At 40.8% G+C, this 24,991-nt stretch overlaps 1 protein-coding gene across 4 annotated transcripts in view; it reads left to right on the top strand.

Moving 5' to 3' along the window:
• Positions 1 to 24,991, top strand: part of Ctnnd2 (catenin delta 2) — an 856,033-nt gene that overhangs the window by 795,736 nt on the left and 35,306 nt on the right. For all 4 annotated transcript variants that reach the window (XM_047555397.1, XM_047555396.1, XM_047555400.1 and 1 more), the window contains 2 exons: positions 10,080 to 10,290; positions 15,876 to 15,960. In XM_047555397.1, the coding sequence (XP_047411353.1) occupies positions 10,080 to 10,290; positions 15,876 to 15,960 (296 nt within the window). The remainder of the gene's footprint in view (positions 1 to 10,079; positions 10,291 to 15,875; positions 15,961 to 24,991) is intronic.

The raw sequence follows: 24,991 nt of genomic DNA, 5'->3' as shown, positions 1-24,991 counted from the left end.
TATCTGATTTCCATCACCACTTCCTTCCCTTCATTCCCCTTTGTCTAATCTAAAATAGTTCTGTTCTTCCCTTCCCCACCCTGTTGTGTGTTAGCATCTGCATACCAGAGAGGACATTTGGTCTTTGGTGTTTGGGGATTGACTTATTTCACTTTGCATGATAGTCTCCAGTTCCATCCATTTACCAGCAAATACCATAATTTCATTCTTCTTTATTGCTGAGTAATATTCCACTGTATATACCTACCACATTTTCTTTATCCATTCATCTGTTGATGGGCACCTACGTCGGTTCCATAGCTTAGCTATTTTGAATTAATATGGCTACATCACTATAGTAAACAGCATGTATTGTTCTTTTTTATCACTCAGTAATATTTCATCTATTTTTGGTTGAAAAGGAAAAAGTCCTGCATGCAGCTCCTTCTAGATAGTTCCAGAGGTCAGAAATCTCCAGACTGGTCCTAATATATCTTTCAGATGTTAGCGAGCATTCAGTTTTTTTTTTTTTTTTTCCAATATCTAAGCAATACTATCTTGAGTACTTTCCTAACTTGGTCTATAGCCACATAAATCAGCTTTAAAACACATATTTTGCTTATGCTGTCCCCTCTTTGACAACAGACTATCTGGATAAATTAGATATTCTTATACTGCATAACTGATTGATTTTTATCACAAATTGAGCTCAGTTATCCATGGAGCATTGCAAAAGACAATAGCCTTCTACTACAAAGGGGAAAGAAACTCTTTTCACACTTACCTACATATACCCAATCACATAATTATCAACCCTTCACTTTTATCTCTTCATTCACTGGGAAAAAGTAAACTCAGAGTACAGAGAGGATTTGGGGATGATGGGGTGGGGGAAGCACCATCTCTCACCTAGGCAACAGTGACACTGACAGTTATATCAGAAGAATCTGTCTGATATAACTATTCTGAAACTCTGGAGTGTATTGGTGGCTTGCAACTTCCAGGGAAAGGCTTGTCAGTAAGTTGTGATTGATTTTAGTCAATATCAGTTCTTACCTCAGCAGGAGCTACACGTCTCATCCCTTGGCCCCCGGTCCCATGACAGGCAGCTGGAACAACTGACATGGTACTTCCAGAAGCCAGGATTAGCACAAGGGACCCTGTCCTCCAAATATTGGAGATCTGTGCTTTCTGCTGATATCTGCTTCCGATCACAGAGATGTAGGCAGAGGGGTCAGCACTATTGTGTGCACACGCACACACCCCCCCCCATGGTGCAAGCCCCTCTGTAGCTGAAATGATGTTCAAGGGATTTGAAGGGCTCACACATACCCGTCCCCCACAACATTTCTTTTCCCCTTAGGAGCCAGTCATTAAAGACTAGAACGTTCAAAAGCGGCTACAGAAATTAGAAAGTCAGTGTGCATGCTGAAGGAAAAATGCAGGCTCAGAAAATGTCTGTGAAAACTTAAGTTTATACCTTAAGTTACTCCATAGTACAGAGACAGCCTACAACAATCAAAACCAAAACCAAAACAAAAATGTAGTAAACCCTGGTAAAGGGTAAGGATCTGATTTCCAGAGTTAGAACATTATTAGATTCAAATTTATACTTTTCAGCAACAAAATCAACATCATCGTCATCATCATCATCATCAAGGGCTACAAAGAAATAGGGAAACATGGACAATTTATAGGAAAAAAACTTAACCAACGGAAACTGTCCCTGAGACAAGCTGGGTGGTTAATCTACTAGGTAGAGACTTAAAACAGATGTCTCAAAGATACTCAGAAAATTGAAACAAGACCCAAAAAGAGTCAAAGAAAATTATATGTAAACAAAATGGAAATAGCAATGAAAAGATAGAAAACTGAAAAAGAAACAAAAACGAGAAGTACAATAACTAAAATGAAAAAAAGGAAAACTAAAGGAATTCAAAGAAACTTTTGAGCAGACAGAAGAGTATTAACAATTATGAAGATCAGACCATTGAAATGATTGAGTCTGAAGAACAGAAAGGAAGAAGATTGTGGAAAGGAACCCATTTATTTTTTTTGAATTTTCAAACTTTATTCTGGAAAACAACCAACCACAGCCAGAGGAAGATGGTTACAGTCTTTATATCCCTCACAGATTGCTGTACATGTTAGTTAATTAATTGTTTTATAACATATCTAGATTTTTTTATTATCTTTTTTTATTTTTACAGACTGCATTTTGACTCATTGTACACAAATGGGGTACATCATTTCACTTCTATGGTTGTGCACAATGTAGATTCATACTATTTGTGCAATCATAAATGTACATAGGGTAATGATATCTGTCTCATTCCACCATTTTTCATACCCCCACCCCCTCCTCCCTTTCATTTCCCTCTATGTAACCTAAAGTTCCTCCATTCTTCTCTCAATCCCCCACCCACCTACCCCCTTTATATATCATCATCTACTTAGCAGGGAAAACATTCAGCCTATAGTTTTTTGGGATTGGCTTTTTTCACTTAGCATGATATTCTTTAATTCCATCCATCTATCTGCAAATGTCATAATATTATTCTTCTTTATGGCTGAATAATATTCCATTATGTATATATACCACAGTTTCTTTATCCATTCATCTATTGAAGGGCCTCTAAGTTGGTTCCACAATCTAGCTATTGTGAATTGAACTGCTATAAACATTGATGAGGCTGTATCACTGTAGTATGCTAATTTTAAGTCCTTTGAGTATAAACTGAGGAGTGGGACCCAGTTGGGTCAAAAGGTGGGTCCATTCCAAGTTTTCTGAGGATTCTCCACACTGCTTTCCAGAGTGGCTGCACCAATTTGCCACTCCACTAGCCATGTATGAGTGTACCTTTTCCCTCACATCCACGCTTGGATTGTGGATAATAGCCATTCTAATTGGAGAGAGATGGAATCTTAGGGTGGTTTTGATTTGCATTTCTCTAATTACTAGAGATGTTGAGCACTTTTTCATATGTTTATTAATTGCCTGTATATCTTCTTCTGTATAGAGTCTGTCCAGTGAAAGGAACCCATTCTAAGGGATCTGTAGGACCCATCAAGAGGACTGCCATTCACACTGAGAATGTCAGAAAGGAGAGAAAAGGGTAGAGAGACTGTTAGAGGAAATGAGAACGTACCAAATTTGATGAGAGGCATAAATGTAAACATCTAAGAAGCTCAATGAAATCCTTATAAGATATGGTATTTTGCCAAAACACATCATAATCTAATTGTAGGAAGACAGAGAATCTTGAAAGCAGCAATAGAAGCACCTCATCTCATAGAAGAGCTCTCCAGGAAGATGAACAGCACATCTACCTTGATAGCTCAGGAGGTCAGAAGGCAGCAGGCTGATATATTTGCCTGTTAAAAGAAAAGAAAAATACCTTATCAACCCAGAATCCTATATCCAGCAAAAATGTTCCTCAGAAGTGAGGGGAAATTAAGACATTCTCAGATAAGCAAAACTGAGGAAGATCATTAGCACTAGACCCAATCTGTGAGAAACCCCAAAGGGAGTCCTGCAGGTTGAAATGAAAGAACAATAGACAGTAATTCAGATCCCAAAAGGAGTTCAAGACCTCAGTAAAGGTAAAGACAGGCAATTGTGAAAGCCAGTATTATTTTAACAATAGTTTATGGTTTATAACTTTACTTTTTATTTTCTATATAATTAAAGAGACTAATAAACTTAAGAAAAAACCAATTATTAGTCTACAAGCTAATTTTATGGCAACTTTGGTTTGTAGCTACACATTTTGTTTTCTACATATGTTAGAGGCTAATGCATTAAAAAAGCAACGATCACTATGTTTTTGACATGTAATGATCAAAGGTTTGATTTTGTGACATCAGTAACTGAAAGGGAATAGCATGTCACTATAAACAGACAGTTTTTTGTATGTTATTGAAGTTAACTTGATAAATTCCAATTAGAGCATTATTATAGCTTTAGGATGTTGGATGTAATTCCCATGATAACCACAAAGAAAACAAAGAACATGCACAGAGGAAAAGAAGAGGGAATTAAAATTTTCACTACAAAAAAATCAACTACCTACAAAAGAGACAATAATGCAGGAAATAAGGGATTTAGAGAACAGCAAGATGACAGAAGATAAGTCCTTCCTAATTGGCAATGACTTTAAATGCAACTGGATTAGGCTTTCCAAAGACAGAAATCAATCATGTGGACCCAAAACCATGATCCTAATACATATTGTCTGTAAGAGACTAACTTTAGATCCAAAGGCAGAGAGATTGACAATAGGGTATTTGTGTACCATAATAGAGCAACGTGGTTGACAATAGAAACTTGTCAATCAATAGAAACTGTCCATCAATAGATGAACAGATAAGCAAAATGCATGAGGAAGAAAGCAAGTTCTGACAAACTACATCATGGATAAGCCTTAGGACTTCATGCTCAATGAAATAATCCACTCACAAAAGACAAACGTTCTATGATTCCACTCCACAAGGCAGCTAGAGTAGTCAACTTCATAGACAAGAAAGTAGAATGGCAGTTTCCAGATGCTGAAAAGAGGGCAGGAGGAAAATTGGTGTTTAATGTATGGAGTTTCAGTTCTGTGAGAGAAAAAGAATTCTGGATATGAAGGTGGTGGTTGGACAATGATACGAATGTACTTAATTAACATCAATTAGAAATGGGTGCTATAGTACATTTTATGGTAGGTGTTTTTATCACAGTAAAAAAAAAAAAAAAAGTTAAATAAAAAAATAAAAAAACAATTTCAGAGTATTTTAGCCAAAACTCTTAGCAGCTCCAGAAACAGAAAGGCCAAAGAAGCACCGAGAACTCAGAGGCAAAGGAGTTGTGGTGTTCCTGATCCTGGGTTTCTGTCTGTTCTACCTGATCTTTAAGAAAATGCGTTTTTTCTAATCAGTTTGAAACATTTAAGTTTATTGCAGTGAACAAGGAAGATCAGCTAAGAGAGAACTGTATCAATGATCAAAAGAAACACAAAATCTGTGTGGGAAGGAGCTCGAGAGACAGCCTCCCTGTGTAATTACAGGGCCGCACTTGGTCCATCGCTGATGGATTCTCAGGGCTTTCCACACAGTTCCTCCGGCAGGCATCTCACATCTGTGTACCCGTCAGGGTGGGTCCTCTCCATAGAGCTGAGTCCCGCAGAAGAAACAACCTGAGGATTCACTTGCATTGGTAACTGTGGCAAGACGGAGTGACTTGTCTGGTGGAGTTGGTTCTGTTTTGTTTTGTTTGGCTCCAAGAAGGTAAAGAGCTTTCCTCTCCTATGGTGTGACTCTGTGGTAGTGGATCGTGGGAAGCATGTTCACTCCAGAGGCAGGGCAGCGTGTGCACCATGCTTCCTCAAAACTCTGTGTCCTTTGAACCCGTCTCTCTGGTGGGATTTTGCTGAGCAGTTCTCTCATGTAACCTGCATAATGTGTCTGGTTCGTTTTGTATCAATGGCAGAACACCTGAGACTGAGTCATTTACGAGGATGGGGGTGTACTTGGCTCACAGTTCTGGAACCTGGAAAGTCCAGTGCTGGGCATCTATGTCTGGTGAGGGCCTTGGGCTACATCAAATGACGGTGGTGAGGGAGGGAAGGGCAAGCCGGCTCCTGGAGAGGCGAACCTCGAGGAACGGCCTCCCTGTGTAACGACACACTCTTACAGAAACTAATCCAACTCTTCAAGAGTGAGAACTCCTTCAGTCCCAGGAAATGGCAATAATCCTTCATGAGAATGGATTTCTCCTGCCCCCAGTGCCACTCTTGGGTCTCATCACCTCTCAAGACTGTGAGAGTAGAAACTAAGCCTCAGCATGGATTCTGCTGGGGACAAACCAAAATTAGCACATCTAATTTCACACATTTTCCTTTGTGTGAAAACTCAAAGTAAATCCAATTTGTCCATTATTGTTGAGCTTTAAAACTCACTTTGGTCTTCACTTCCCACTTCACTGTCCAGCTAGAAACCTCTGAGTCGTCCTTCCCTCCACTACCTCCACTCAGCACAGGACTCCAAGCCAGTCGGCTCTCCATCATGGACGCCCTTCTCTTCCAGCCTGCTGTAGCCACCTCTCCACAGTCACACACCTGAACTGTCTGGATCCTGAAGTCTTGTAGTTGCATCAGCGTGAACCATTCTGAGACTTCAGTCTGTATCATTTTCTTATTTTTAAATTAGACAAAATCCAGAAGAAGAGGGGCTGGTGCCTGAGCCATTCATTCTAAGACACTTCCTGTGCCTCATGCCAGCTCTACCCCAGGGCGAGCCCTGTGCTCCCAGGTCCTGGTCTTCATCTGTAGCGTCCCAGTGTCCCATGGGGCCACTGCTGAGCTGCACATGCCTCTTATGTCCCTGGGCCCCTGCAGAACCTCCAACCTGTTCCCTCTCCAGATCCCTAGAGAGAGTCACCACCCATTGGCCCAGACACTCCTTCCTTAGCCCTAGCAGAACCCTGACTCTCATTTCTCTCTCTAAAAAGAAAAAAATCACCAGGTGAGGTGGCACATGCCTGTAATCCCAGCAACTCCGGAAGTTGAGGCAGGAGGATGGGGAGTTCACAGCCAGCCTCAGCACTTAGCAGCTCAACAAGACCCTGTCTCTAAATAAAATATTTTTAAAAGGGATGGGTATTTGGCTCAGTGGATAAGCACCCCTGGACTCAATCCCCAGTACAAAAAAAAAGAAAAAGAGAGAGAGAGAGAGAGAGAGAGAGAGAGAGAGAGAGAGAGAGAGAGAGAGAGAGAGAGAGAAAGAAAAGAAAAGAAAAGAAAAGAAAAGAAAAGAAAGAAAGAAAGGGAAAGGAGAGGAGAGAAGAGGACAGAAGAGGAGAGGAGAGGAGAGAAAGTCAACAACTTGATGATGATAAGCTGTGTAAATTAAGGTCTGGTCCATTCTCTTTATTGACATGAAAGGGAGTTAACCCCTTTCACCTCTGAAGACATCTCAGACCTCAAGGACCCAAAAGTCTAACTGAGGGTTGGAGGAAAGGGGACCTTGATTCTTATTTGACAGCAAGAACAGCTTTTTAGTTTTTACCAGGGTTTTGGAAAAAAGAAATGAGGGAGCCTGGGACCAGCTCCCTTGAGTTGTAGGGCTGATCATTTCTGCAGAAGCTCAGACCAGAGAGCTTTATCGTCAAGGAAAAGGCAATACCCTTCTCCCACCTTCCACAGGACTCTGTGAGACCTTCCTTCCTAATGCCCCAGATTCTTTTTGTACAATAGCAACTTGTTGCCCCCTGACCTACTGCACAGTCCTAAATGTCCATCTCCTGGTCCAGCCAGCCCTGACAACCCCAGTGCAATCTAATTCTCTCTTCCTTGACCTGATGTCGTGAGCTCGCTGCACAAGGTCACTTACAGCTATAAGCATTCTGCATTTCATATTTTCTTTTTTCTTCCAATTAGCCTCAGAGTTTCTAAACAGTAAAAAGAGCTATTAGAAAAAAAAAAAAAAAAAAACTTTCCTGGCTACCCAAGTTCCATGTAAAGGTAGGATTTGATTCTAATGTGAGAAGAGAGCATTTTTGAGCACATACACAAAGGTCAAAAAATAAACAAGTAAATAAATAAATAAGGTGTGCCCTTAATATAATTTAAAAAGTTCTTCTTCCTCAGGGAATCATTTTTCTCTCAGATGGTAAAAAAGTGTCAACTAGAATGTATCTCTCTGGACAAGCAGACTCAATGAAAAATCCCCATTGTCTAGTAAAACATCAGTGAACTTTATCGGGAATGTTAGAAATCAAACAATCCCTGTATGTTTCCCCAATTGTCAAGTTGTGGTGCCTTAGGTGAGTGGCTCCTGATCTTTGTCACATGGTGGGGCACATGGACAATGACAGCGTTTGCACTGCACATCTAGGTGAGGGAAGAGGCTGCTCGGTAGGGGATTGGCTTTCCCTGCCACCTGAATGTGACAGGGACACCTGTGTCTCCTTCTGGACTCCTGAACTGGGAAGCCCTGTTAAAACTGCACATTCAGCTGTACCTGAGCTCATTCTAATGGGGACAATAGCAATCCAAACTTAGAAACACCGCAGCCAGATCCTTTCTCTGCTTTCAACATAGACAATGTCCAAGGTTACAAAGCCAGTCTTCATGCAGTCTTGGGTGTGAATGTCGCCATACGCACAAGGATTGAAATATTTTGCAATTCGGATGCCCTTTCTACATCACTTTCCTTTAGAAAAAAAAAAGAAGGAAAAAGAGAACACATCCATCTTCTCACTTTTGTGGATCTCAAACGTGTCTTCTCATGGCTCATAGGCTGGATGAGCTGATAGAAGCCCCAGCATGCTGAGTGCTACCAAGTAAACTCTTAGGGTTGAGTCTGGTCCCATGACACAACGCGAGTTGCTCAGAGAACTATCCGTGTACAGTTACCTTCTCCCTACTACTTCAAGTGCTGTCATTAGAGAAGAAATATGCCACATTTGGGGGTTTCCGGGCAAATCATTTTTGTCAGCCAGTTCCTCTGCCATCATTAAGTGGATGAAGACACTTTTCTATTTCAATAAACATCAGCATTTTCTGTCCAAGCTAAAATAAGCCAACTAAACAGAGGATAAGAGCAGATACCAAAATTACAAGGACCTATGTTTTATTTATTACTACCTGGAATTAAGATACTGCATATTACCAAGGGGTTCTATTTTCTGACCTCGGGCTCTGTGCACTAAAAAATTTAGCAGCAAAGGAAGACATCATTTAGAGAATATGCTAGAGGTAAAGAGTCTAGATAGGTTCGAGGAGCTAACCACACATGTCTGTTGGGGAATAGGAGACAAGTCAGGAATCTAACTTTGGACACTTGCCAATTCCACCCCCCAAATTTAAGAACTTCTAACTTTGCTACAGGCACTCATTTACTTCCATAAATAAATTAAGGGAACAGAATTGGAAGCTGCAGGTGGGATAAATTAATTGTCTTGCCTAAACTGCTATGTAAACTAAAACTGCTCTATAAATATGTCATTGTAAGTACCCTTATCATCAGGAGTAACCAGATTAATAAAGACAAAGTGGATGAAGGAAGCGGAATTAGATTTTATTTTTGTGCAAACAAAAACATGCTACATTAGTAAACATTGGGGGAACCCATACGATAAAATCCCATCAGAGAGGCAAGGTTACCCTGATGCACTGGGTACATAGTTAGGTAGTGTTTATCAACTTTTTTTTTTTTTTTTTTTTTTTTGCTTTACAGGGGTCAGAACTCATATACTTGATCATGTTCTCTACATATTTATGGTTTGACTCCTGTTCAATTGTACAGGTCCCAACATAGCTCCTGTGATGGTATTTTGGGGGGTTGTTAGAATTGCATACATTTTCTTGACTTTTGTGAATATGTCAGATAGGAACCTAGTGATGGCTAACATCTAGTGAGTCCTGCATCCTTGTTAATCACTGGGTCAAGTGCACTCCATACATTCACTCTTTTAATTTTTAAAATATCTTGTAAATTAGGTATCATTATCGTTCTCCTTTATAGATGGAAACAGTAAACCAAAGCTTAGAGGCATAAAATGAAGCATGCAGCGATTCATTCCTAGATGTAGCTAGCACCAAACTCCAGGCTCTGGCCATGAGGAGACAGTCAGCCTTCCATACCCATGCCTTCCTCATGCTTGGGTTCAACCAGTGCAGATCGAGCTACTTAAAAATATTGCATCTCACTGCACATTTACAGACATTTTTCTTGCCACTATTCCCTAAACAATACAGTATAGCAACTATTTACATAGCATTTATATTTTATTAAGTATTAAAAATATCTAAAGATGACTGACAATATAAAGAAAAATGTGCATGTGCCATTTTATAGAAGATATTTGAACATCCAGTTTGGTAGCCATGGGGGTGGAGCAGAGGGCTCTGGGGACCAATGCCTCCTGGACTCTGAGGAGGACCACTGTTTTCTCTGTCTGTGTTTGAACTCACTCGATAAAGGACCCTCGAAGGTGGGAAACACAAGACCGCATCTACCTGCCTCTTTGTTTTCTCCTCCCGGGACCCGTCTCTCCCTTTACCTTCTTCCTCTGCTTAGCCTCTCCTCAACTCTTCCCTGTGTTTCCTTTTCCAAAGGCAAATACGCCATGCGAGACCTGGTCCACAGGCTGCCAGGAGGGAACAACAGCAACAACGCAGCGAGCAAGGCCATGTCGGACGACACGGTGACGGCCGTCTGCTGCACCCTGCACGAAGTGATCACCAAGAACATGGAGAATGCCAAGGCCTTACGGGACGCGGGAGGCATCGAGAAGCTGGTTGGCATCTCCAAGAGCAAAGGAGACAAGTACGTTGACTGGTGACTTCCCACCTCCGTGGTGGTAGAATTGGTTCTAAGTGTGCCCATCGTCACCTGGTAATGAATAGCACTATTGATTGTCACTCAAAAGCATTTTTCTCTGATAGTCAAAAGGAAAATGGCAAATGGTTTCCAGTTTTCTGTCCTCATGAAAGCTGATCTCACTGGTACTTTGGATTTGATAAATAACTTGTGACTTGGTGATGGCCATGATATTGGTAAGGTAGACTTGACATTCAACCTTCATACTAGTGTGTTGCAAGAGACACCAGCTTAACCTGGATTGGGGCAGGTATCTTCTTGTTATTGTCCTTGTGTGGTTGCAAGTCCAGGTATTGACAGATGCACAGCCTTTGACTCTGTGCCCCTTCAGCTCCGCATAGCAACTCATAATGCAGGACAGACAGGGAAGAAGACAGCATGACACAGTCAGAGTGAACTCAGTTCCAGTCCCCCACCCCTCCTTACAGGCTGTGGTTTGGGACAAACCACATAATTTAATAAGTCATTATGTCCATATGTGCAATCTAAAACTGAGGGGGGAGCTATATGATATTCTTTCAGAAAATTCTGATAAATAAGCCCAAAAGGATGAGTAGAAATTTCCTAGCCTGAGGAAATGGTGGGAGAAGGGAGGGCTTTCAGGTAAATGGAATAAAAAGAGATAAGATGTGGTGTCAAGCAGCTGCACCACCACAAATGGGAATGTTTCCCGGTGTGATTGAAGAGCCAAGGGTATCTTAGTGTACGCAACTAAAAAATATCTCCACCAGCCAGGGTGCTGGTATATCCGTGAGCTGTCAATTTTTACAGAAACCTGTGCCAACCTTAATTAAATTTTGCCTCCTGGAAGTCCCTCAATGTAATCAAAGAAGATTAAAAGAGTAAACCTTTTGTTATTAAGGGTCTGTCTGCTTCTTGACTTTTCAGTCCCACCCCCACCCCATTCCTTTACATCTAAATGCTAAACAATTTTTCTTTCATTATTAGAAACTGTGAGAAATGCACTTGGAGACTTTCTGGAAATTCTAGCTCATTATTTAACTTAATTCAGGATATTACTAATGTGTTACAGAGCTTTCAGTGTTTCCGTTGTAAGCACCTTGAGAATTCCAAATAGGCTCAATCAACAATTCAGCATTAGAATTTGAATATTTTCCTATATCAGATAGAGAAGGCCCTTTGGACTTGTGCAATAATTGTGCAGATTGTTGGCTTGAATTATAACTATAGGTGGATAGACAGACAGACAGACAGACAGACAGACAGAGATGCTGTACCACACTCTATCTTTGCTCCATCTATGCTGCATGAAGACTTGTGCAGCAATGAAGGGGCACAGAGTCAAAGGACATGGATCCAGCAATACCTGGACTTGCAACCATGCAGGGACAACAAGGTAATCTGATAGGTAGGTAGGTAGGTAGGTAGGTAGATAGGTAATCAGATCTCGTGATGTTGCAAAATGCCAAGCTCTGAAGGCAGCTAAGTGCTTTCTTTACATAGCTTCAGTAGACCTTTGGGATCTCTAGTTGGAGTGCCCACCGGTTTGGGGCACTGAGAGTTTAGTATGTTACTGCTTCTTAAGCATATACACATAGACACACAATCTAACTTCAGTCCACAGAAACACTCTAACAACATTTTAGCTGCATCCCTGAGGCATTCAAAGATTGGAGTACTTTCTCCGAATTTTAAGACTAGAGAGCTGGGGAGTGGTACTCCTTCCCTTCCAGTGAGCCTCCCTGTGGCGGTGGGCATCCCTGAAGGGACCTTACAAAGACAGGATGCTTAACTCAGTTCTAAGTTCAGAGAAAACTATTAATCAAAATTACTAAACTCATTTGAGGAAAACATCTATCAAACAGTATGCATCCTTGTTGCCAATACAAAAAAAAGGACCTGTTATATCTGGTCCTAACTTGATTATTATTAAGAGGGAGATATTTTCACTTGATATGTCTTACATATGTCCTTTAATTTGACTAAAATTTTCTTTGTGGCACTTGTTTCATCTCATTGTCCTTGATCTTCTCTTCAGTGTCAACAACCTGGGTTTGTGAGTTTCATAAGAGGTGTTGAACTGGATTGAATCCCACATGTTTTCAGTTGTATTTCTCCAGCTTAGGCAAGCTCATCCATTTTTCAATGTAGCTAACCTTTTAAAATACATATATTGATTAATTGGGGGAAATTAAAACAAGGATTCCTTATTTCCTTAACTACCCTTTAGTTTGGTTATTCTTTTCACTGCCCTTAAAACCGAGTGAATTCAAGAGAATTGCTCCATATTGCAGCATGAAACTCACCAGTTGTCACTCAGCTCTATCATTAGAGGAGGCATTGACATCCCCATCACCTCCTAGCCATATTTTAATAAAAGAAAAACTCTTCACTGAAAATAGATTTTTTGATAGCTGATACATAAATGGAGTGTAATCTCTCATTTTTCTGAGTATACATATTGCAGAATCACATTGGTCATGCAGTCATACATGTACATGAGATAATAATGTCTGTTTCGCTCAAAGATCTAGCAAAATATATAAATGCATTCTACTGCCGTGAACAACTAATTAGAAAAATAAAATTTAAAAATTTTAAAAAAAGAAAATAGATTTTTTGGAATTGGTGATGATTTAATAACTGGAAATTATAATAGTATCAATTCACACTAGGTAATTTGTAAAATGCTAGCAAATATGTCCACCTTAAATTATTGAGAAATTACACTCCATTTATGTATGATTTATCAGAATGAATAAATGTATTCTACTGTCATGTACAAGTAATTAGAACAAATTTTAAAAATTTAAAAAAATACTTCTGGAAATAAGTTTAGTGCATATCTGATTTTTCTTTGAAATAACATGAGAAGACATAACATTAAAAGCATGCCTAGCTATGATTCTTTATTTAATGTGCTCATCTGTTTTATTTCTAAATAGATGCAAGCCTAAATATGCAGCAGTATTAAGCAGGCTGTTGAATTGACAATCACAGTGTGTTGGAACCACAACACTCAACTGCATCTTGGGAGCACAATCAATGGGACTAGGGTGCTGGGATCCTGCTGCTGGCACGACTGTTCTGAGCAGCCCCAAGGAGCTGTTCCAGTTGGCATCTTCAGCCACCCATGATTTGACAGCTCTGGTGAAGTCCAGACTTGTGTAATCATTATTGACTCTTGTAGGAGTCTTATACTCACCATTTTGAAGTCTTGATAACATTCTTTTCACATCATTTTAAACACCCATTATGGACATTCTATCATGTCTATTTCAAAAATACATTTTTTCCTGATTTTAACAGTTATATAGGAAATAGTGTTGAATGTGTCACTGTCTTTTGTCATAAGACAGAAAAGCTATTAACAGTCTCAACTCTTACTTGTCACTAAAGAACTGTGTATTGTGGCTTTGGTTATAATCACTTGTCACATTAGAAACACTCAATGTTCAAGCCCTTCAATCAATACTCATAGTTTGTCAAGTAGTTGTTTATGTGATACCAGTCTAGTGAATGAATCAAAATTAAAGTCAAAAAAGAAAGCAATCTTTCTTTGACCTTCACATGTTTTTATAACACCATGATGTATTGGCATTTTAATTAAGAAGTTAAAGACTGCTATTCATTATGCATTTACAGTCTCTTTCTATTTTATAACTAGGAAAGAAGTAGAAATAAAAATTACACTGTCAGAGAAATTTTGTATACTAACTGTTTCAACTATACTATTACTACCTGAATTTTAATATATTTTCCTCTTGGGTTGCTTGAGTATTGTCACAGACAAATATCTAGCCAACAGTAATAAAATGCAATACAATATAGCATCTAATATTTGTTCAGCATTGATTATATTATCTGTGTCCACAAAATGTTCTAAAATTGTCTTTAAGTCAAAGGAATTTAAAATTACATTTGGAGCATGACACTATCATGAATTTTGAAATAATTTCAGCAACCATTTATTTCAGTAAAAGAAATGTTATTTTAATGTAGCTAATCTTTCTTTCACATAGAAAAAAATTTAAATTTATAATAACTCTGTATTTGTTCTCTTTAATTCCTCCATATAACTGTGGCCAAAGTTGAATTTTACCTCAGTAATCATAACAATGACTATTACTCTCATCCCTCAGTGAATGGATGAAGAAACTTCAAACTGGGTTGGTCTAAATTACAAACGTGAAGACCTAGGGAAATAGCAGCCACTTTCTCCTCTGTGTCTTGGCATCCCATAATTTCATTGCAAAATGTATATCCTCAGAATATCTATTTATTTCGACTCTCAACTGCAACCTCAACCTGGCCCATCTACCATCTTCCCACTTTGTTTCAAATGCCATTTTATTTCAAAGGCCTCTTTGGTTCTGATTCAGATATTATCAGTAGCCACTGCACATCAGTCAGTTTCAGGACTGGTTATCACACTGGAGTCTTCGTGAATGGTAATATCCTGCCCAACACCAGGAGTCCCCATCTACATGGGCTAGGGGTTCACAGATTATAGCCCATGGACCAAATCCTACCAACTGCTTGTTTATGATAAATCACATTTTATTGGAACACAGCCATACTCATTTGTTTAAATATGACTCTTCATGTTCCAGTGACAGTTAAGTAACTGTGACCAAGATCATAGAATATTTACTATCTGACCCTCTGCAGAAAAAGTGATCTGACCCCTAAGGTAGATCATAATGCCAATGGCAGTCACTAGAATGGTGCTCTGGTTGTGAAACCAACCTGTTAGTGTAAAGAATTCCTGAGTCGTCAATAGCTTCCATGACCACAGGTCCAAGTGACTTCCAAGAATTCAGTTGAATTAAATTGACAGGAATTTATTAATCTAGTCTGTATTTTGAGGTGCAAATTGGCACTAAACCTAAAGACAAAATATCTAGTTATATTGTCACAGGTATTTCAAAGGCATGGCTTGAATAGCAGTTAAGAAGTTCTAGTCCAGATGTTTCTGTGACCTTGGTTTCTCCCTATGCACTATGGTTCAGATGTCAGAACTTTTAGTGCATGTAAGGCTTTATAGATTCTTACACAAATGCATTCCTCTGCGTCCATGTGAGCGTGTGCACACACCAGCGTTCACTGCCCATCTTTCTTGCTTGGCCTCAGCAGGTGTATAGAGTCAGCACTGTGTCCGCTCTCATGCCTCTGTGGGACTATGCATATCTGTTCTCTTATTACCCAGGTGTCACACAACACTGCCTTCAAAACTCCTGAAGCTGGTCCTTTCTGATGACTATTTCTTTTCTTTCTATTCCATTTTGTAGACAAACGCTAAGTCTACATTCTGACTACATGCCACTGTTCTTATGCTTCATTTTTTAAAAACTCCTTGCCAAATCATAATATCTGCCTACCCTTCACCCTCACGGACGTGTTGATGAGAATGTGAATGGGGACTGGTAGAACAATCCTTGGCCCTCCCCGGGCCTCGAGGAAAAGAGCCAGAGACCTGGGAGGAAGTACATGTTGACCTTTCCTGACGTGTCAGTGGCATGAAAACCCAGCTGCCATTCTGATGGTATTTCCTGTCTTTTCTTTATCAGACACTCTCCAAAAGTGGTCAAGGCTGCATCTCAGGTCCTAAACAGCATGTGGCAGTACCGAGATCTGAGGAGTCTGTACAAAAAGGTAAGGTTTGCTTCACCTTCTTGGCTCAAGAGCTTCACACAGGTCCTGGGCCCAAAGACTCAATATGTGGCCATAACAAGAGGCATCTCAGACGTAGAGAGCACTAGCCCAGCAGCCTCAGTAGCCAAAACACATCTAAAACAAGAGAATCAATGAAGACACAAAAACAGAAAGGACCACTGTGTCATCCCCTAAGTATACACCAGGATCCACACTTTGGGACTGAGCACATCCACACTCAAAGAGTCTTACCCCAAATTGTCTTTTCTCCTTCTCTAAGGGGTTGTGATTTTTTAATTTTTAATGAATGCATAGTACTTATACGTATTTGTGGGGTACAGTGTGAGGTTTTAATATATATATATACCTAGTGTAATAATCGATTCAGGATATTTAGCTTATCTGTCATCTGAAATATTTCTCATTTCTTTGTGGTGAGAACACTCAAGATCCAGCTATTTTGAAATATGTAATATTTTTAATTATGCTACATCACCTTACATAGGGAAGAAAACAGGTCTATCTCCTGCACTTTTGTATTCCTCAGTAGACCAAAAAGTAATGAATTCAGGGTTTTTTTGGGGGGTGGGGGAGGGGATTAGAGACAAGTCAACAAATAATTTTGGAAAGGACACAGAAAAAAATTACAAAAAGCAATTCAGAAAGTCAAGTATCACAAGCCAGAAACATTGAACTCAGTCCCAGCAGCGTGGCCCCTGCTCCTAGCCCTGAGAACCTCACCATTTCACCGCCCAGAGGGACGGAGAAGATGGTCCCAGTGACTACCAGAGAACTCAGAGAGGTTGGTCCTGGGGCACTTGGTCTGTACCCTGTGCAAGGCAGGCAGGAATTCATATCATGCCTTTGAAGGAGTCTTCACTCCCAAGGTGGTTCAAAATTAAGCCTGAAGAGAAAAATGCCACAGCTAGAGATTTCGGTTCTATATATCTCATTTCCAAATGCTTCTAAATAAAGGACACTTTTTTTTTTAAGTTAGGAAGGGAGAATTCTTTAACAGTATCTCCCAGAAGCTATTGTTTTGCTGTTCCCAGGCAAGCAAGTGTGGATTGTTAAAATTTGAGCTAATCGGGGCTGGGGAGATAGTTCAGTCGGTAGAGTGCTTGCCTTGCAAGCCCAAAGCCCTGGGTTCGATCCCCAGCACCGCAAAAAAAAAAAAAAAAAAAAAAAAAAAAAAAAAAAAAAAAAAAAAAATTGAGCTAATGAATGGGAGTAAAGAACCTAGATACACAGAAAGAAAGAAGTACCTGGATCAGACAGGGAAACACAGCTGGGGCAGGGCACGGGGTCATCCGTGGGCCACTGCCCAAAGCACCTGCGTGGCCTTGTGGAGAGAGGAGAGAGCCAAAGTCATTGCTGCCTCCTTCCCACCCACCCACCGGCCTTGCGTGCGAACAGCTCCTTGGACAGGAATAAGAGGCACAGTAAGGGTCTCTTGTTGGGAGTGAGACCCAGCTTGCCAGAGGGAAATTCTGTCTTTTTCTAAACCAATGGGAAAAAGTAAATATTTAATAACCAGCTCTACTAAGTTATAGTCTATTTCTAGATTTCCCCGAGGCCTTTGTACTTCCCTTAAGCATCCGTTACTTTGCACTTTAAGTTTATAAGTTTAGCTTATATACTTCTCTTTTAAAGTTTTCCCATTCCCCAAGAGGTAGTGTGTTGAAGTTAAAACAGAGATAACAAAATTAAGTGTTAAAGGAGTGTTGAAGATTAATTATATCTAAGTATTTTGCATGTCAGGATGAGCAAATGTTTTGGATTCTGTTCTGTTTTGCTTGAAATTCAGGTCCCAGCGTCCCTTCTCTGCTCCTTCTTGGGCTCCTCCAGGAGTCAGACACAGTCTGTCCCAGGAAGGAGTCCTTGGGCTAACCAGGCAGCCAGACGTGAAGAACATGCTATAAATTAAAATGAAGCTGGTGGTTCTGAGTCAGTGGTTCCAGAAACTCAAAGATGTATTACTGCCTCAAATAACCACTTTCCCTGGGATCCTCCGCGCTTCCTCTGTGCTGAAATGCGCCTGCTCATGCTTCTGTGCACTGGAGGGAAACAGCTTTTAGAGATGCTGCGTGCTATTTGTTAAATAGTAGTATGAGTTTTCCACCTTAGGTATTTTCTTTTTTGGTAGTAGAGTTCAAAAGGTGTAATTGTCTTTCTATTTTCATGAAAATAAGAATGTGTTGACAGGAATTTAATGGAGCTTAAACTCAAGAGCTAAAGAAGGTTTAAAGTGTGCTTCATATGAGGAGATTCAAGAAAGAGGGCTAGAGAAATAAATGATATTTTTAGTTGACCCATGATTTAAAGATGTTCAGAAAGAGCTATTGTTAATCATTTCCAAATTATGCAGTTGCGAAATGAAATGAGAACCTTGGTGCTCAATGTCATAAATGCTGTTAATAGCAAAGCTCAAAATTCAAAAATCTTTCCGTTTGAGGTCTTTTGGTAAGAAAACCAAGTTCATTTATCTTCATGAATTGTTTTAATCAGCAGGGAAGTGATCTCTATTTTGTTCTCCATTGACAATTTGCATATCATCAGAAAAAGGTCAGATCTATATCTTTTAAGTATCCCCACTTCAGATCTATTTATTAAACACCTATTATGGGCTGAGGAAAGGAAGAGTTCCAAAGGAAACCTAAGATATGGATGCAGCTACCGTGAGTAAAAATGAAATGGAGATCTTTTTAGCTTCTGAATTATGTAATTTAGCTTTAAAGCATGAATTAAGGAAAGGAAAATTATAGATCAAAGTCTTGAAGAATATTCAGAGCATACATAAGAGGTGAGAGGTAGGACTTTATGGTCAGAGGAAAACGAGGGAGATAGGAATTGGAATGACAGCTGCGTGTTTCTGGGACAGAACTGAGACTCATCTGTCACTAACATCTCCCCTAGAACCAGACACAGAGGCCAAGGTGCTTAGTTTTAGCTCAACTACTTTATTGTTTACCTCTTAGAAGACTAATTGGATGAAATATTCTTGAGGCTGGGTGTTGTTGTTCATGTGTTTGGAGCCCAGACACCTTTGGATTGACCTTCTACGGAGTGAGACCTGGCCTTCTGGGTTTGTTCCCCTCAGGGAAAACACACAATTGCAAAGAAGCTCATTGCATGCCAGATGAATAGCACATCACCTTTTAAAATTCTTAAGTTTAGACAGCCACAGATAAATCCGTGAAATGTCTTTGTCACCTGTGTCATCTTGGTGGCTGTTTCATAAAGGAAGAGACCTGAGCCTCAGAAACTGTCTGCAGGTGGGGCCAAAGCAGGACTTCAAAAGAGCTTGACTTTCTAGAACCTCAGAATGTCACTGACAACATGAGGGGCTTACATGTGACCACAGCTGGGGTCTTGGGATGACTGGGTTTGGTAGAAAGGAGGTGGGTGGTGGTGGTGGGAGTATGGACTGTGAAGTTGTAGAAACCACTGTGTATGAGTCCCGTGTAACACCAATACACGGTTCAGTGGTTGGAACGTGTCACTCTAACAGTGACTCAAACTTTAGAAGCTCCAACAAACAGGTATCTTTCATGGAACTCTCATGGAATGGCACCTGGTCAGGCAGGTGACCTAGAGCTAGCAGGTGGTCCTTGCCCGTGTGGGCAAAGCTCTCTGGCCTTCCCTTCTCACTCCAATCTGCAGGGAGGAGAGGGAGAAAGGAGGGCAAGCGACCAGGTGGCTGCCAGACTCCTGCTCACGCCCCTGGGGCTAGAACTCAGCTCTGTAGCCACGTCCAGCTGCACAAGAGTGGCAGGAAAAGTGGGCAGCTTTGAAAATATGTGACAGGAGAAGAAAGGCCATCTCCAGCAGTCATTTCATTTTGTTCAAATATCTTCAATGCTAATTGCCAATATGACCTAATGAGGCATATTATTTCATTTGAGGGTGGCCATGATTAGCCAGAATGTCCTGCTTATATTAAGCACTGATCTCTTTATCAGCAGCTTTTGCCTGTAAAGCCATATACTGAACCAGTCTACTTTCCCTTCTCCGTGATGACCTTCCTGGTTCTAAAGCTGGCCTGCCTCCATCAGGTCATTCCTTCCCAGACGTTGCTGACAGAATCTCCAGAAAACTAAATGGCCTCTTCCAATGGTCTATGGCTTCTCTCTAGGTGACTGGACGTACCCTCTGGGTCCTGAAAGTTTGAAGACCTGGGCCTCCATGTACTGCCTTCCTTCTGCTTTGTGTATCAGAGCCATTAGTGTTCTCCAACCCCTGCATCAGAGACCTTCACAGCGTCCACAGAGACCACAAGCATGTCTCCCTCTACCCCTTCCTGGATCTCAGTGAAGGAAAAGCCCAATACATTCCTTGCTGAGTTCCTGATTGTCTCAAATACAACAGCAGCCATGACAGTGCTCTGTACACTGCAAACTAATAAGCCCATGGAAGTTGCTGGAAAATACTTGTTCATGTCATTGTCACTGACAGACACTGTCCCTCCCATCCTGGAACTTTGGAGCTGAGGATTTTAGTTTGTCATTGTCACCATCACTATTCATCTCCACCAATGTTTGTATGGCTCATTTCCCTCTTGGTTCCTCTACTGTCTCCTCCTGTGTCCCTTTCCCACAGTTTTTCTGCCAAGCATCTCTGTCTGCCAACTCTATTGACCAGAGTCCCAGCAGGGAGAACCTTGCATAGTGAGGTTTTAGGGTTTTATAACATGACACAAAAGTTGGTTTTAGAAGTATTTTGTGTGCTTCCATTCCATGTTAGTGCTGCGTTTGTGTGTGTGCGGCAGGTCAGGCCTGCCGAAGACTCACGTTAGACTGGGAATCGTGGCGAGGTCTAGGGTGAAATAATTCATGAGTTCAAGCCAGCCACGTTTCCTTAGTAAGAGTCTCTGCTGGGATCCTGTATGCTTCTAGTTTGAAAACATTGTGGCAAAATGGTGTCATTCACAAAAATAGTCTTCTTATAAGTACTAGAGCACATCTATCCCCCATATGGCCTCAGGATCCCCATTGTACATCCTTTATGGGCTCATATTCCTGTTCATTTCTTGAATTTTGACATCTCGAGGATTTGACACTCAGAATTTTCTCATATCATGCCCAGCTTCTTCCTGGATTACCATAGCTTTTCTCTTTGATCCAATTACCAACTAAATCTTGTTACCTTTCTGATCTCTTTCTCTAGCCCCCTGCTAGAAACATGCTTAGATGCAGTTATCTGCAGCATCTCACTGAAATCAGATGCCAAACTCCAGGCCTGCTTCTCTTGGAGTCAGCTCTTCTTGCCTCCACTAGCCCAGCTGAAGCCCAGCTTCCCAGGTGACTGGCCAGGCACCTCCCTGACTCTAGTCTCTCCTTCACAGATCAGCATCCAGTTCACCAGAAAACCCCAGATTTCTGCTTCTGCCCTCTTCTTTATAAATTCATGAACAGCTGTCTCCTATCTCTGGATTTTGGTTTCAGGCTCCCAACTGGCTTCTGATTTCAGTCTTGTTCCTCACCAGCAAATTCTCCCAAGGGCAGACAGCATGAACTTTCTAAAGAGCAAATCTGAATTAATGACTCCTTGCAGCTACACCATTCAGTGACCACTGTGGTTCTCAGGAAAGAATCCAAATAGGTTAGCAGAACCCATGAGTCCTTTCAAAAGTGGGCGTGGCTCATCCCTGCTTCCTGCAGCCCTTCCACCACTGCACCTGAATGGAGTTCCAGGTTACTCTCCTGCTCCCCTGTCCTCCAAAGCTTTCCCAAGTCTGTACTCCATCCCATCAGCCCATCTAAATCTTCATTCTCCCTACATTTTTTGTACCACCTCCCCTGGAAATAATTTTTCTGACCCCTCCTTAGATCTGAAGTAAAGTCACTCCTTACTAATCTGAAATAATTATAGGGCAGATTAGTTTGAATGAATATAATGTTTAAATTCATACTTCGAAAGAATGACTATTAAGAATAGTTTGATCCTACAGCTAAAATGTTACAGCCTAAGCTGTATTTGTATTTTTATTAGAATATAATTTCTTTTTTTGGTTCAAAGAGTACTGTGGGAGAATTTGCACCATGGCCTTATGTTGCAAGTCATTTCTCCATGGAAATTGCAGTGGTGTTTGCCCCCAGCTCTGGTACAATTAGTATCTGTTCCTAATTAACAGTGTTGAATTAAGGGATACCAGAAATGGGTACCAGGCAAAATTAAGAAGTGCTGCCTGAAAGAGACTTTATTCATATGTGCTAGAAAATAGGAATGCAGAAAGTGAAATAGATGAAAGTAACCATAACTATGTCTTTGGCAAAAATATATGTTTTTTACTTATTAAAAAATCATAGTTCATAGTTTATCTCAACTACTTCAATTACTCTGTTTCCCAAAACTCAAAACTTCACTCTTGGATACCAGAATATGCAAAGATACAACTCTTGGTTTAATGACATGGAAACTTGAAGTTTATCTCATCCCCAACCAATATGGATCTCTATTTATTGGTCTTTATGAGGCATTAGGTCCATGATCAATTTAGTTGGCCTTCCAGAAGACGAATTCAATAATAGACTTAGGTTTTACGTTTTACATGGCCCACTTTACTTTGAAGGTTGATTTATGTAGCAGACCTTTAAAAATGTAAGCCTGTTTAGCACTTGGACTCAGGTTTTGTTTTTGTTCTTTTAGAAAGTTTACTGTTTTCTTTTAAATATATTTTTGAAGTCTTTATGTTTTTAAAGCAATTTTAGGTTTAGGTGAAATTAAGAAGAGGAGATTTCTCTGTACCCCAACACGACTATCATCATCCCCCACCAGAATGGCAATTATTAGTCAGTGCACTTGTATTGACAAATCACAATCACTCAGATTCATAGACTGCATTGGGGTTCACCCTTGGTGTTTGTATGTCCTGTGATTTTGGACAAATGCGCCATGGCAGGTATCATCATAGCCTCTTACAGAGTACTTTCACTGACCTAAAAGCCTGTCCCTCTGTTAAATCTGGACAAATTTGAACAAGATGTAGCACATAGATTTTAGACTTTGGATCAACGTTTTCCTTCAATTTTAGTAAAAGAGAACTATGCTAATTTTTAATTATCAAAAATGCAAACAAGATCTTCATATTCATTGTCACATTAGAGCAAAATGACTTTTTGCTAAAGAATTACAACTGATATGCCTGAATGTTTCATTGGCCAGTGAATCATTCCTGCCTGGTTGTGGGTGGGCACTAGGCTAATTGGCCAGCCAGGAGATTCCTCGTCACCTTCCATGACATCTTTTTGGTGCATGATTCCTCCCTAAATTCTGCTTGAGTTCCAGCTGGACACAGCAGTTTCTCGCTAACCCTAACCCTCCACCTCAACTCTCACAGTCTGCTCTTGGAGTCTCCAAGGGACTTAGCCACTCTGCCACACAAAAACCTTTGGGGGAGATCCAGGAACTCTAGCAGGTTTCTAGAACAGCCTCAGTAGCGTCCCAACTCATCCAGGCCCTTTTGTATGATGCCACGGGGACCCACCTCAGGGTTATTGATTTACAGCGCAATCACGGAGCTTCAGGTACAGTGAACTCTGCTCTGCCTTCCAAGACTCACACTGGTACATCTGCAATCACTTGGAAGAAGTAGCGGTAGGCCTGACACAAGAGTAGAAATGTGTAAGAATTGTGAGCATTGGGTGCCGAGAGGGCAAGCGGCCTGGGGGATACCACCTCTGTTCTTGCATTCCCTTGCTTCTCCATGAGCTGCTTCCCAGAAACATGCTAGGCCTTCAAAACAAACTCTTGTGTTACCCTGGAAGAGACAGGCCACTTCCTGTTGCCAAGTAGAAGGTGATTTTTTTCCAGCATGCAGCCTTCTGTTACTGAGGTTCATGTGTTCTAAGAAACTCAGAGTGCTTCAAAGGGAACAACTTCTACCATCTCCCTGGAAGAATTAAAATCCTTGATCCTTAGCTCATAAATGCAGAGATCAAATCAAAGATCAATCAAACATCAGAATCAATCTCTTGTTGACAATTAGTGGGGTTAGAAATCAGATTATTCCAGGCCTGGGATTTTTAGGATCCAGGATCCTGCCCCCTCCCCAGTGAAAGGTAGGCATTGTGCCCAGTGAGCTGCCTGTCCTGGAAACTGGGGACGGTCATGTTTCTCTGAGTAGCAATATTGTTCTTGCATTGCCATTTTGATGTGAGAAACAAAACAGAAAGCTAATCTTCAGATGCCCTTCCCTTTATTGTCAGCAATATAGACTCTCGGGTTGCACAGTCCATTCAGTGGGTGAATAATGAGCGTTGATGGGAGTGGAGTCCAAGCCCCTCATGGCCTGTCCCGCTCAGGCCTCTCCTCTCCTCCTTCCTGGTGTTCCTTTCACTGGCTCTTGCCACCATTGCACCAACAAAACAAGAAATCAATAAGTAATTAGGGATAGGTAAGGGAGTACCGGCAGGTCTCCTCCAATGTCCACACCACAGCAGCTGGGAGAGTGAAGCCAGCCCTCGTGTGGCCTCCTGCTGCCCGTTCAAGGTTGACCACTGCACAGAGATAAGCCAGGAGGCCTGTCCCTGCAAACTGAAGTTAATGGCTCATGTCTGACACCCCTTCATCAGCCTGGTTTGCTGGAAGTTTGAAGAACAATACCAGTTTCTGATGGAAATCAGAAATTTATTTTGAAATATTGTCAAGGAAAAACAGGACAAAGTTAAAATTCAAAATTGTGATGCCTAAACTTTGCAGTAAGAAGAGTGAGACATACTTTAATACTTCCTTCAGTGTGTACCATTTTGAGAATTAATAGATTTTACTTGCTGGGTATCTAAGATAGTCATGGAAAAGCACTAAATCCTCTGTAGAAATAAATTAAACTGCTAAATGTAGAGCTGTCATTTTATCAAGGAACCCGCTCACCAGGAATTCATTAATCTTTCAGCAGTGCTGGAAAGTTCCTCACCAAGAGATGACTGAAAAAACACAAAGACTTTTAGCCAGAATCTAAAACAACCCCAAAATGAAAAGGCTGAAGTTAAACTCAGCCATGGTACTTTCTCCTCCATCAATCCGGGCGTTC

This window comes from Sciurus carolinensis, chromosome 6 (assembly GCF_902686445.1).
Source record: "Sciurus carolinensis chromosome 6, mSciCar1.2, whole genome shotgun sequence".
Lineage (NCBI taxonomy): Eukaryota > Metazoa > Chordata > Mammalia > Rodentia > Sciuridae > Sciurus > Sciurus carolinensis.
Note: the sequence above shows the minus strand (reverse complement) of the source record. Positions and strands in the feature narration are given on the sequence as shown.